The sequence below is a fragment of the Nannospalax galili genome, unplaced genomic scaffold, assembly GCF_000622305.1.
Source record: "Nannospalax galili isolate Female #2095 unplaced genomic scaffold, S.galili_v1.0 scaffold824, whole genome shotgun sequence".
In the NCBI taxonomy this organism is placed as follows: domain Eukaryota; kingdom Metazoa; phylum Chordata; class Mammalia; order Rodentia; family Spalacidae; genus Nannospalax; species Nannospalax galili.
In genome coordinates this window covers 1757413-1770154 of record NW_008351697.1, presented here as the reverse complement: position 1 = coordinate 1770154, position 12742 = coordinate 1757413, and the positions used below count along the sequence as shown (strand labels likewise).

General features: G+C 40.7%; 1 protein-coding gene across 2 annotated transcripts in view; it reads left to right on the top strand.

Moving 5' to 3' along the window:
- Positions 1-8846, top strand: part of Trpc6 (transient receptor potential cation channel subfamily C member 6) — a 132295-nt gene extending 123449 nt beyond the window's left edge. Inside the window, exons 10-12 of one of the 2 annotated variants that reach the window (XM_008848673.2) lie at positions 4114-4197; positions 6235-6310; positions 7140-8846. In XM_008848673.2, the coding sequence (XP_008846895.1) occupies positions 4114-4197; positions 6235-6310; positions 7140-7291 (312 nt within the window). In that variant the 3' untranslated portion in view covers positions 7292-8846. The remainder of the gene's footprint in view (positions 1-4113; positions 4198-6234; positions 6311-7139) is intronic. The other variant, XM_008848672.2, reaches the window with a different exon arrangement.
- The last annotated feature ends 3896 nt before the right edge of the window (positions 8847-12742 follow it).

Here is a 12742-nt window from a genome sequence, read left to right as displayed (position 1 = left end):
GGAAGGAAGGAAGGAAGGAAGAAGGAAGGAAGGAGGAAGGAAGGAAGGAGGAAGGAAGGAAGGAGGAAGGAAGGAAGGAAGGCAGGCAGCACAGGACAGGACTTTGGGAATTTACATTGCTCATTTAATTCTGTAAATGACTTAGTCATGGACTTGCGCACATCAGTCAAAAGCAACATTTGGCAAAGTATCTCCAGTGTGCGTCAACTAGATCAACACCGTCTCTGAAACAGACGTAAAACCACATAGTAGATGTTTTTCGCTCTGTACAATAATAGCAGATATTGGCAATGGCAGCATGCTGACCATTTTAGGCTGGAGATTCTATGCATCTTTCTTTCTCATGTTCATATTAGCCAGGAGGTAGGCATGTTATTTCCTCTATTCTGTGCCTGAGGAATCTGAGACGTGCAGACGAAGTGTCTGAATTCCAATTTTAGACAAGTGACAGAATCAAAATTTAAGTCTGTGCCTACTTACTTCTAGAGAAAGAAGTTTATCAGCCTGTCCCCTGCAGGTCCTTCCCACATTTCTGTTTTCTGGGGACTGAATATAGTGGCTCAATCTTTTTAGTCCATTGCTTACGCCTGACTCCTGGACATTTAATACTTATAAGGAATGGGAGACTTTCAGAACGATTTGTGTGTCCAGCAATGTAAGCCATTTAAAAGACGGGCTTACGTCTTTCTCTAAATGAGTAACAAAAATGATATTTGGTGTTCCTCACTCTCCTCATAATGAGCCTCTAGGGTAAGAAATGCTAATACCAAAACAAAGGAAATTAAAGAGAAAAATCATAAAGAATGCATGAATGGGCCTGGGATATGGTTTGACAGCATAGTAGCATTTGCCTAGGCCATGAGTTTGATCCCCAGCACTGCCAAGAAATGTAGAAAACATAATAGAAGTGTTTTTTTTTAAAAAAAAAGAGCAGTCAATTCTTCAATCAGAATTAAAATGTGCATATTTATAGATTAGTAAGAACAAAGCTTGCATTCAGTCCTTTGTGTCAGAAACGCTAAATTTTAAATATTATTCACTTGCAAACTGAATTCCCCTTAAGAACAAAAGTGCAAAAATGTTACCACCACAACTCTGTTTTAAACCCCGAGCAGCCTGACCAATGATAAATTAGGATTTTGTGCCACCAAGTGGTAACAGTGCTTCTTTGCATGCTGAATATGTTTCAGTGTTGCTCAACTTTTAAGGAAGTATTTGTTGAATTGCTACAATGTATTAGAAACTGACTAGATGTTTTGGCCAAAATAATATATTTATGTTCCAAACATGATACTTCAAAGCAGAACTAGTCACAGAAATGATTTAAATGAATGAATAGCAGCTGACTCGTGATCCATTAACTCTGTTAGTGGCTCCCAGATAGGTGTGATTTGCTGCTGGCCCTCCCCACAACAGTGCATTTGATTTGGTGATATCTGGGCACAGGACGTTCCCCACACCAAAGAATTTTCCAGGCCAAGATACTGAGAAACCACTACTCTGTCCACTGGGTGTGTGATGGGGAGAACACAGTGCTTTGGGGGGACTGTATGAACACACTATAGCTTAGGTCCCCAAAGCCTCAGGATTGGCACCCTAGAGAATTTGTATCCATACACACCCTCATGCAAACTGGACAGCAGCTTATGCCTTTCTGGCACTGTTGTCTTTTCTGTGCTATCCAATCTGTTTCAATTTGTAAGGCATCTGCCTTACAAATATTTCCTATTTCAAATGTATGTTTACTGTGAAGCTAAGGAACCAACAGGCTCAAGATCCCATATCCTACACATCTAACATAACAAAGTATTCACAAGCCCAGTGTACTCCGTTAGTGACGAGAAAGCAGTCATCACTTTATTCTTTGTACAAACAATGTTTGGGCCTTGCTGTATCCCAGTTCTGGCAGGAGGCATCCTGGAATAAGCTTCTTCAGAGCCTAGGAGAGTATGGGCATAAAGCGTGCAGCCCAGCCATGTGTGACCATCACTGATAATGCTGACAAGTATCATAGAGAAAACAAATGGCCTGGCCAGCTCAGGATCTGTTTATTCATGGGTTGGCAGAAAAGCTTGTCTGAAGAGCTTATGCTTTAAGTTAAAATCCCAGTGATATGACTGAACAATTCAGCCAGGCCATGAAGCAGGAAAGCAAAGCCTTAAAGGATTGGAATGGGAAACACAAAGGCCTTCAGTTAGGAAAGAGCAAATTAAAACCTACTTTTGTGATGTTCACAAAATATTAGGTTAAAAGAAAAGATTGTCTCTACTGGCCCCATGTGCTGTGAAACTGCCTTAAAGGGGAAGGACCATCATATCTAAGTATTATAGACCACAGATTCACCTTCTGAAAGGTTCCAAAGTAGCAGAACTTTTCACTTTCATGATTGATTAACATTTTCCTGATGGAGGTATTTTTGGCCTCTAATAAAAGAAAAAATAATGATTTATGATCATGAGTTCTATAGGCAGTAAATAAATCAAAGGCATAAATTACAAAGATTCCTTTTAGCTTGACTTCTACTTTCTGATTATGAACCTATGCTGACTCTCCATGCTGTGTCATAACTTGAGATGTCATGGGGGTGAATGTGAACTTGAACCTGAGCTCCCCATCTAATGATGTTTTTAGGTATAAATCATAGTTGAAAAGCAATGCTCTTGTTATACTATAAAATGTTGGAGATGCTGTGTTGAAGTTTCCTGGCATTTCATTAATTCATGTAATAGTAAGGGGCAGTGAACATAAAGTAGACCTCTTACTCTGTTATCAGAGGAGCTGATATCAAGGTTAAGCATTATGCGTAGTATTCCACAGTGACTGTGGGACAGAACTATGTTATAATCTGACTTCACCTTCCCACCGGGTGCTCTTTCAGAGCACGGTCCCTGCATCTTCTTGGTCAACTGGGTAAATTGTGTCATTTTATCTGAATGATTTGAAAGGCAACATAAACTATAATATATATTTTTTCCCACATTTTAAAGGGGGGGAGTTTAAAAAAAGACCTATCAAAATACTATCTGAATATTTTCAAATTTATATATTGTCTTCATAGCTCTTATCAGTCTTGTTGTAGTTATCTTATGATTATAGGGTCATAATTATTTATGCCTGTCCTTGAGTCCAACACTGCAGTCTACATGCAAAAGACCCCCAATGCATGTTCACTCGATGGAAAAATGTGTGATGACCACAGCTGTTTTAATAGGGCATATTGGCACAAAATGATCAGCACAATAGGAAACTAAAGCAAGGATTTTAATTGGGTTTCACTGGTCTTTTCTGATAACCATGAAATGTCCCTAGGAAATGTAATCATGTATGTCTTTCCAAACAGCCTTGGGGTTCCTCTTCTCTTGAAAGACAGTTTGTTCTCATGACATACAGGTGTAAAAGTATACTTTTTGCTGAAATTCTCATATTTTTTGCAAAAAACCCCAATTTTCCCTCTAGAAAAAAGCATTAAAATGTTCTCAGTCAATCTCTCGGCATGCTAATGTGGCTAGTCACCATGTTTACTGTTTGTTGCTACAGTTCTTTATCCTTTGCCCGCAAAGTGCTGCCATGGTGGAATTTTAGTGAAAAGTGTTGAAATGGAAGACTGTACAGAGCCCCATATTCCGAAGGATTAATTAGAGCCTCCATGCACCTGAACTCTATCTGGTGGCAAAGTCTCTCCCCTAGTGTTTCTTCAGGTTCCACATCAGACTCCATGGTAGGTGGGGATATTACAGCTAATCAAAGGTTGGTTGACCCATCACCAATGGACTGGAACCAGGACCCCAACACCCCCAGTGTATTTGCTTCCTCTTTATGACACTCATATCTGACAGAAGGCTACAACATGACTCTTAGGACCTGGTTAAGAACCAGGAAGAATAGGCTCCTCATGTAATTTCTAGTAGTTATGGAGGGATTGAACAGACCCAAAGTACTAAATTTATTTTGTCTTGGAAGGCAGAATATTAAGGAAATTTAAGTAGCTCTAGCTCTATACATATAGATGTGTCTATCTATATACAGGAGACTGTTATCTCACTTACATAATTTGTATTCTCACACACTATTTAAAAGAAAAGTTAAGAATTTCTAATTCTTTTACAATTACAGCTTGCACACAATAAACAGTCAAGTATAAGAATCTCAGAAGACTTTCATCTAAATAGTTTCAACAATCCTCCAAGGCAGTATCAGGTAAGCTTGAACTTGTCAAGACATAAGGCTAGTTCCTTTTAATGTCTAGATTCTCAAAATCTGGGCTTCATTAAGTTAAAGAGAAATATATTAGAATGTTTTCTCATCAGAAGGATGAATTCATTCACAGCGTATTTATATAGTTACTACCCTGTGCTAGGCACTAAGTGCTGAATGTGTAAGTAGATAATCATACAGCTTAGAGCCTGGACTCACTGTCAAAGGCTGGTCTCATAAAAAAACCACAGAGGGACTGGAGAGATGGCTCAGTGGTTAAGAACAGGTACTGCTCATGCATAAGACCTTAGTTCAGTTCCCAGCACCTGGGTGAGGTGACTTGCAATTGCCTGGAACTCCAGATCCGTGTCATTTGATTCCCTCTTCTAGCCTCTGAGGCACATACACACACATGCACTTATCCCCTCCCCCCCACATATACACGTAATTAAAAATAAAAACAATTTTGGGGTGATGGTCCTGGAGAGATGGCTTAACAGTTAAGAATGTGCTGGGCATGACAGTCCACAGTCTTTAATCCCAGTGTGAGGAGGCAGGTGGATTGCTCTAAGATCAAGGCCAACCTGGGATGGTCTATGCAGTGAGTTCTAGGCCAGATGGGGTTACATAGTGAGACCCTGTCCCAACAAACAAATCAAAACAAAACAACAATAAAAAAGAGTGCATATTGGTCTTGCAGAGAGCCCAAGTTTGACCACCCACAGTTGGAGGTACATTGTACCTGTACATGTACAGGACACCTTAAGCCTGTAACTCCAGCTTGAGGGGATCTGACATCCCTTTCTGGACACACATGTATGCATAATTAAAAATTTTGAACTCTTAAAATGCTTTTAAAAAAAACAAAAGGAGCAAAATTCACCTCATATTCTACCATCGAGAAACCAAGACTAGTCACTTAGGAATCCTCTATCCAATGATTATACCTGAACATGCATGAGTACAATTTTACACATGTTAATGTTCCATATGTGTATTTGGAATGTTATATGAATTAGTGAATCGAAGGCCAGGAACAGTTCTGTAGCATGTGCTTTTCGCTCTCCACCATATATTTCTACTACTGCTAATGGATAGATATACTGTATTCCTTTCAATAGACATATAATATATTAAATAATTCCCCATTTATGGGCATCTAAAGTTTCTTTTTCTGCTATTGTAAGTAACACTACTAAGAACATACTCATCTATGCACCAAATTATATCCTTAGATGGTTTTTTGAATATAGATCCTACTGTTCACCATTTAATTTTGTAAGGTAAGATTTGGTTGATTTTCATTAAAAATAGATTTATAATATATACAAACCCAGTAACTGGATAACTTTACTACAATGAAGCTAGTTGTTGTTAAGGCAACTATAAAGTCAGAAGTGGTCACATTTCCTGGTAGAGTGAGGGCCATAACAACTGGACGTTGTTCAATTCCTTATTTCCGTATGAAGTTCTGCACAAATCTTTAACCTATCTGACAAGCAGTCTGTCGTGCTCTAATGCTTTTCAAATTATCCAAGCAATGGGTGTAAAGAACTAGAAATTTGCTCTACACTCATTCTTTCCTTGAGAATTAACTTATGAGTCATTTGCCCAAGTAATGTGGCAGTTGCTTTCATAATACTTAGATGCAGGGGCTGGAGAGATGGCTCAGCAGTTAAGAGCACTGGTTGTTCATGCAGAGGACCTAGGTGAGAATCCCAGCACCCATATGGAGGCTAACAGCTGTCTGTAACTCCAGTTCCAGGGGATCTGATGCCCTCATCTGTCCTCCGTGGGCACTGCATGACACGGGTGCACTTACATATACTCAGGCAAAACAGTCATACACATAAAATAAAATAAAATAAATTAAAAACAAACAACAAAAAATCAGGTATAGAGGCATGCCCTCTGGTGGGATAAGTCTTACCTGAGCTTTGGTGGCCATTACTTATAAAGGAAGGGAGACTAGAAGCTATTCCAAATGGGAGATTTTTCATGAGCATTATACTGAAATGGATTTCTCTTCTCCCTGTCTAGAAAATCATGAAGAGACTCATTAAAAGATATGTACTGCAAGCCCAGATCGATAAGGAGAGCGATGAAGTGAACGAAGGTGAGATGAACACAAGGACAGAGCCAGGACTCAGGTCCTGATGCAGAGCTGAGGAAGGGCTGGAAACATGCAGTGTGGATGATGAGCCTTGGGAGGTGTATAGAACAAGAGCTCTCCATCTGTACTAGTAACATTTCCCATTGCTGTGAAGAAATGTTCACAAAGCAACTTGAAGAAAAGGAGGGAGGGAGAGGGAGGGAGGGAGAGAGGGAAAGAGAGAGGGAGGAAAGAAACATAGAAACAAAGAAGGAAATGAAGGAAGGGAGGGAGGGATGGAGGGAGGGAGGGAGGGAGGGAGTGACCTCACCCATGGAACGGTTCTGTTCATGGCTCAGATACATGTTCCTACCTCAGTTAGTCCAATACGTCACAGTTAATTCCCTTATAGAGATACCCAGAGGCTTGTCTCCTAGGTGATTCTAGATCTTGCCAAGTTGACAATCAACATGAGTCTTCACAGAAGCAATCAGTACATGAAATAGAGAACAGATTATTTCCCTGCAGATTTCATGGACTAGATAAAACATTATCATTTTTTATGGGACCTTGGAGGAGGTAGCTGGGGAAGGCAAGGGGATGCCAGCCCAACCCTGTAATATTCACCACCATTTTTTCAGTGTCTTTGAAGCAGATCATTAGATTTTGCTAGAATCACTTCAGTCACCAAAATACTTACCTGAAAACAAAATAGAAACCTGCCCTGATTAGAAAGTTATTTCCCCTGAAAAGGTTCAAAATGCACTCAAGCCGACTTCATCCTACCCAGAATCACTGGTTTCTTTGTGTGTTGTGTTTACAGTTGACTTCTTTTTCCTCTTGCTTTTCACAGGAGAGCTGAAGGAAATTAAGCAAGACATCTCAAGTCTCCGCTATGAACTCCTGGAAGAAAAATCTCAGAACACAGAAGATCTAGCAGAACTTATTAAAAAACTTGGCGAGAAATTGTCGTTGGAGCCAAAACAAGAGGAAAGCCACAGATAATGCAAAGACTTTCCTAGAAATTCATATTTATTTGTCCACTTGAAGCCATATTATTTTCTGATTTATTTTTTTAAGTGCCAATTATACAAAAATGAAAAGGTTAAATGGTAACTTGGATCATCTGGAGTCCTAATATCAATGCTTTTGTGATTAAACTTCATTGTTGAGGCTAAAGATTGCAGATTATGATGATTGTTTGCCTAGTCCTTTGGTGCTTGTTTTCTGAACTGCTTTCTTGGGGTTGAGTAGCTAGGGTGCCCATGGATATATCAAGTAGGGTCTGCTTGGGACTGGCCCCAGACAGAAGGGATCGGGTCTATATCACGTCCTGTCTGGTCCCCTGACAAAGTGACTTCAGGTATCGTCCTTCTCCTGCTGTTGACTCTGAGCCCTGGAATATGGGAGAAAATGATCTATTTAGAGAATTCTGTGTATCACCATCTATCTACTGAATACAATTGGTACTGCTTGGAGCAAAGGGTTTTACAGCTGAGTGTGGTGAACAATACCTAAAACCCCAGCACTTAGAAGATGGAGGGAGGTTGAGGAGCTCAAGGCCAGCCTTAGCTGCATAGTGAGATCAAGTAGGCTCCATGAGACCATGTCTAAAAAACATAACAAAACAAAGCTAACATGGGATTACCTCTATGTTCAATTTTCTGACTTACTTCTTTAAAAATATTATGCTTAACAATTAAAATGTGTTTTCTCTGCTGACCCCTGGAAACATGGTCCAGGTGTGTGTGTGTGTGTGTGTGTGTGTGTGTGTGTGTGTGTAATTGTGTGCACACGCATACAGAACATGCTTGCGCTATTTCTTTTGTAGCTAATGTGAACACTCAAAAGTTTTTTTATGATGATTTAAATTATTATTGAAAAATTACTGTTGAAATATGGACTTTTAAAGAAGTATCAAACTTCCAAACACTGTAATTCTCTGTTTCAAGCATAGCACAATTCTGTGCTGTTTCCGAAGACATGGACAGTGAACTCCCACATTCAACCTTTGAAAGTTAAGGGGAGAAACAGTGTTATGGGAATTTGTAGGTATGCACTTGTTATTCCTGGTATTTTCTATTCTTCTCCCCAAATTTATATTGAAGAATTTGCATTGATTTACATCTACCAAGAAGTTGTTATGTATTAATGCTGTGAGACAGTATCTTAAACAACAACTGTAATGAAGGTTCATTTTTTTATCCAAAGACTCTCCATATTCAGATGATGCTGGGCATTAACTAGAAACATTGCTTCAGGTTGAATAAAGAGAAGTTACAGAAGAAAATCTTTGACTTCCCTTTAAAGATGAAATAGTAACTGAAAATCTGTTTAGTGCTAAGTCTGACTTAATCAGAAAACATTTATATAACCAATTCAGAAAATACAATGGAAATTTATATTCAGTTACTTTTGTATTTGTGGGTGTTGCTAACTGAGAAATTTCTAGTGATGTAGCAAAGGTCCAATTTCAAACGTTGTGTGGAAATATTTAATCAGCAGTTGTCAAAAAAAAAAAAAATCAACTTCACACAAAATGCTGAATCAGCAAATTAAAGTAATGGAACATCCGTAACTTTGTGTGTTATGCTATGCAAGAGACTGGCTTCTATGCTAAGATTATGGAACAGTGTCTGGGCTTGAGTCCAGGGGTCTTCAGAAATGATGTTCAGAATTCCCTTTCTTTAATATGAATTGACTGGACAGGTTAGAGGAGAGAGTCAGCCCCTCCAAGTGGCTCCTGTTCTATGACTCACAATGAATTTCCTGAGACCAAATGTCTCCTCAGAGGGCAGCTGGACTGGTACCTCTTCTAATTTCCCTTCAAATAGAAAATTGAAAGATATACCAAAGTATATTAAGATTTTCAAAATAACTTCAAGGCATATTGCCAGAGTGGCCCTAAATATGAGGAAAGTCTCAGAATCGTGGCTCTTATGAGCATAGTGAATAGAAGACATTTATTCCCAGTGCAGTCACCTTTGCTGGTTAAAATAAAGTTGAAACATACCTGTCCCGGCTGCTCTTTCCTCTCTGAAGTTGGGCACCATCCGGAGGAGAGATTGGTGACACACATCTTTGCGATCAACAATTCTTTCCTCCTGACTAGACCTGCCCTCTCTTTACCTCTTCCCAGAAGACTTACTGTCAGTAAACACACCAAAAGCCATTCTTCTGCTTCCCTGCATGGTTTTACTGCCTAATTTCATCTGACTCTGAGAATTGGCATAAATTCAATATGGTTTTACTAGATGTTACGGTTTGAATATGAAATGGCCCTGCAGGCTTATGTGCTTGAACATTTGGTTTCCAGGTTGGGGGAGATGTAGAACCTTTGGGAGGTGGGAACTTGAGGGAGGTGGGGGGCGGGGGTCACTGGAGGGTGGGACTTCCCAGCTCTTCCCTGGGTCCCTGGAGGGTGGGCTTGAGGTTTCTAGCTCCTCATTGATTTTTTTCTCTCCTTCTTGTTCCAGTGCATGTGAGGTGTATGTAGATAAGCTCCCAATGGCAAGGAGCCACCTGCCAGCATGCTTTTCCTGCTGTGATGGAATTATGTTCCCTCACGCTATGATCCCAAACCAATCCTTCCTCCATGAAGTTGCTTCTTGTCAGGTATTTAATCACAGCAACAAGAGGCTAATATACTAGTTCTATAGAACAAATTACCAGAACCTACCACTTGTATAAAACTCCCAGAGACCGAAATGCCTGCACTCAAATGGGAAAATGAGACTTAAGACAATTATGAGAAATGTTTGCTGAGCGTGTACCTTCTGCCAGACTCTAATGTGTTTTCCGTCTGTCTGTTTCATTCTTGTTGCTATGAGAAATACCCCAATAAAAAGCAACTTAGGGGAGAATGGGTTCATTTTAGCTCACAGTTCCAGGGTATAGTCCTTCATAGCCAGGAAGTCAAGGCCTCAAGAACTTAACACAGCTGATCACACACACAGTAAAGAACAGAAAGAACTGAGCTCATCGTGCTCAACACTCAGCTCACTTTCCTCTTCTCATACAATCAAGGACCCACACTCAGGGAATGGTGCCATCCACAGTGGGCTGGGCCTTCCCATATCAACTAATGTCATCAAGATAATCCCCCACAGACATGCCCACAGCCCAATATGATCTAGACAACCCCTCACTGAGCCTCTGTTTCCAGGTGATTCTGGATTGTGTCAAGGCAATGAAAACTAACCATCACAAATTATCAAATTTACCCAAATGTCTTGCTTATAACAACTGCATCTTCATTTTGGAAATGAGAAAAATGACGTTCTTGGAGTGTAGATGATTTCCTCACGTGAGAAGGGCTGTGAGTTAGTAGGTCTGATTTGATTGTGGATGAGCATAGGAGGAATACCTTTTTCTTACTCATCCTACATTCTTGGCTAAGGCTCCTGGAATGAAAGATAGGTTAATAAGAGAAAAGCATACAGATTTGTGACACAAGAACCCTCGGAAATAAAGAATAAACTTCTACATTTCACACTGACGAAAAATGAGCAGTTATGGAGAAATATAACCCAGCAGAGGATGGTCTAATGGCAATGGACTTCAGGAAACATAGCAAGGTGTGTTTGCTCAGGTTCTTTGTGTCTTAAGAGATAAAGATGCTCTTCTCGGCCTGACTTTAATCCCACTATTCAGGTGGCAGAGGCAAGCAGATTTCATCTTTCTGAGTTCAAGGCTGGCCTGGTAAGACCCTGTTTCAACAACAAAACAAAATAAAGACTGACAAAAGGTCCACCATGTAATTCTGTGTGAAAATATACAGTCGTGGGTTTCCTCATTGTTTCTTCCTGCCACTCTATTCTCCTTTGTTGCATTTTTGTACTTTTTTTAAACACACAGACAAAAAACTATGTGCCTGTCTTCTGGACAGTTACACAGTGGGACGGCATCTGAACTTCAACTGAAAGGTTGATGACTGACTCAGAGTCACTGTATCCTTCCTAGGGTCAATGGCCTTTGTCAGAGGAGAAGGGTTCGGGGAAGCTGAGCGTAGCTGTTCTACTTCTGTCATTTCTTAGCTTAAAATACTCAATATGCCCTGGTGCTGCCTTCTGAAGCAGCATTTCCTAATCCTCCTCCCCATCACACACACACACACACACACACACACACACACACACACACAAACAAGTGAAAAGACTGAGGCCCTTATTGGGAGGGAGGACAGCACAAGCCAGGGTGCCTCCCAATTGGTTAGTTCCTCAAGTGGGCGGGGCCTGACACAGAGCGTGGACTAAGGAGCTGCTGGAAACAAGCCAGGGTGCCTCCCAATTGGTTAGTTCCTCAAGTGGGCGGGGCCTGACACAGAGCATGGACTATGAAGGAGCTGCTGGAGCCATCTTGGGCGGGAAGCTGGGAGCCGCAGGTAGCGCTGGTGGTGTAGGGAATGCGTAGCCAGCCACAGCAGCTCAAAGACAGACTGGACTGACTCTTGTGGACCTGGGGCCAGATCGCTGGCCCCTGACGCATGAGCAAATGCTAGCAGGGACTATGGTTTTTGTGGCGTGGTTTGATATGGCGGGCTCTGAGCCGCACAGCCTGGGGCATGGGCCTAGGCACTGAGTTCTCATTCCTTTGTAAGTTAATAAATGTACATAAAATATATTATATGGTTTGTCTGATAGCACAGGAGACCCAGAGGGAATTTGGGCAACACAGGCCAAATCTGATAAGACTCTATAACTGAAGGAATTCTTGAGAGAATAGGAAATATAATGGTTGAGTCAGTGAAGTGGATGGATTACCTCAGAAATAAGGTTTTTACTTTATTTAGGTAATAAACACTACCCTTCTAGAACTGATTCTGTAGGGAAAGCATTTTATGTCTGTTTGACCAAGTTTTCAATTAAAGTAGAGAATCTGTGTGTCAGTGTAGTCAACCAGACAGACTGACCAACCAATCCCCTGACAGAATCACTGCCTGGCCTGGTTACCAGCTTCAGATCAAGGGAGCCCCAGGCTCAGAGGTTATTGCTCCAACAGTGCTCTAGGTGGTATTCTGAGTGTCACCTGCCTCCATGTGACAGCTAGAATCTCCATTTTCTCTGTACCCTTCTTGTCCCACCGAGTGCTGCATGGGGCTCGCTGGGACTGTGCTACACTCCCCAGCAGCTTTGCTGGACAGCCTTGGGGTCACTATTTGTTGATGGGACAGCACAGTTTTTCTAATGGGTAGATTAATCAAAGGTTTTTCAGGAATAGAGCCCAGAACCCTAAAATGCAATGGAGTTGAAAACTAAGCTAAATATCTATTATGCTGTAAGACATTGGCTCATAATCTGAGTATTTTTATTTGTGGTACGCTCAGGTGTTAGGCACATAAAGAACTTTTGAAAAGTTTCTGTATTTCATGTATTCCTACAGCTAAATAACTTTCCAGACAAAATCTTGTTCAAATCTTGTCCAGGGTGAAGTTGATCATAATATATACAAAAATAA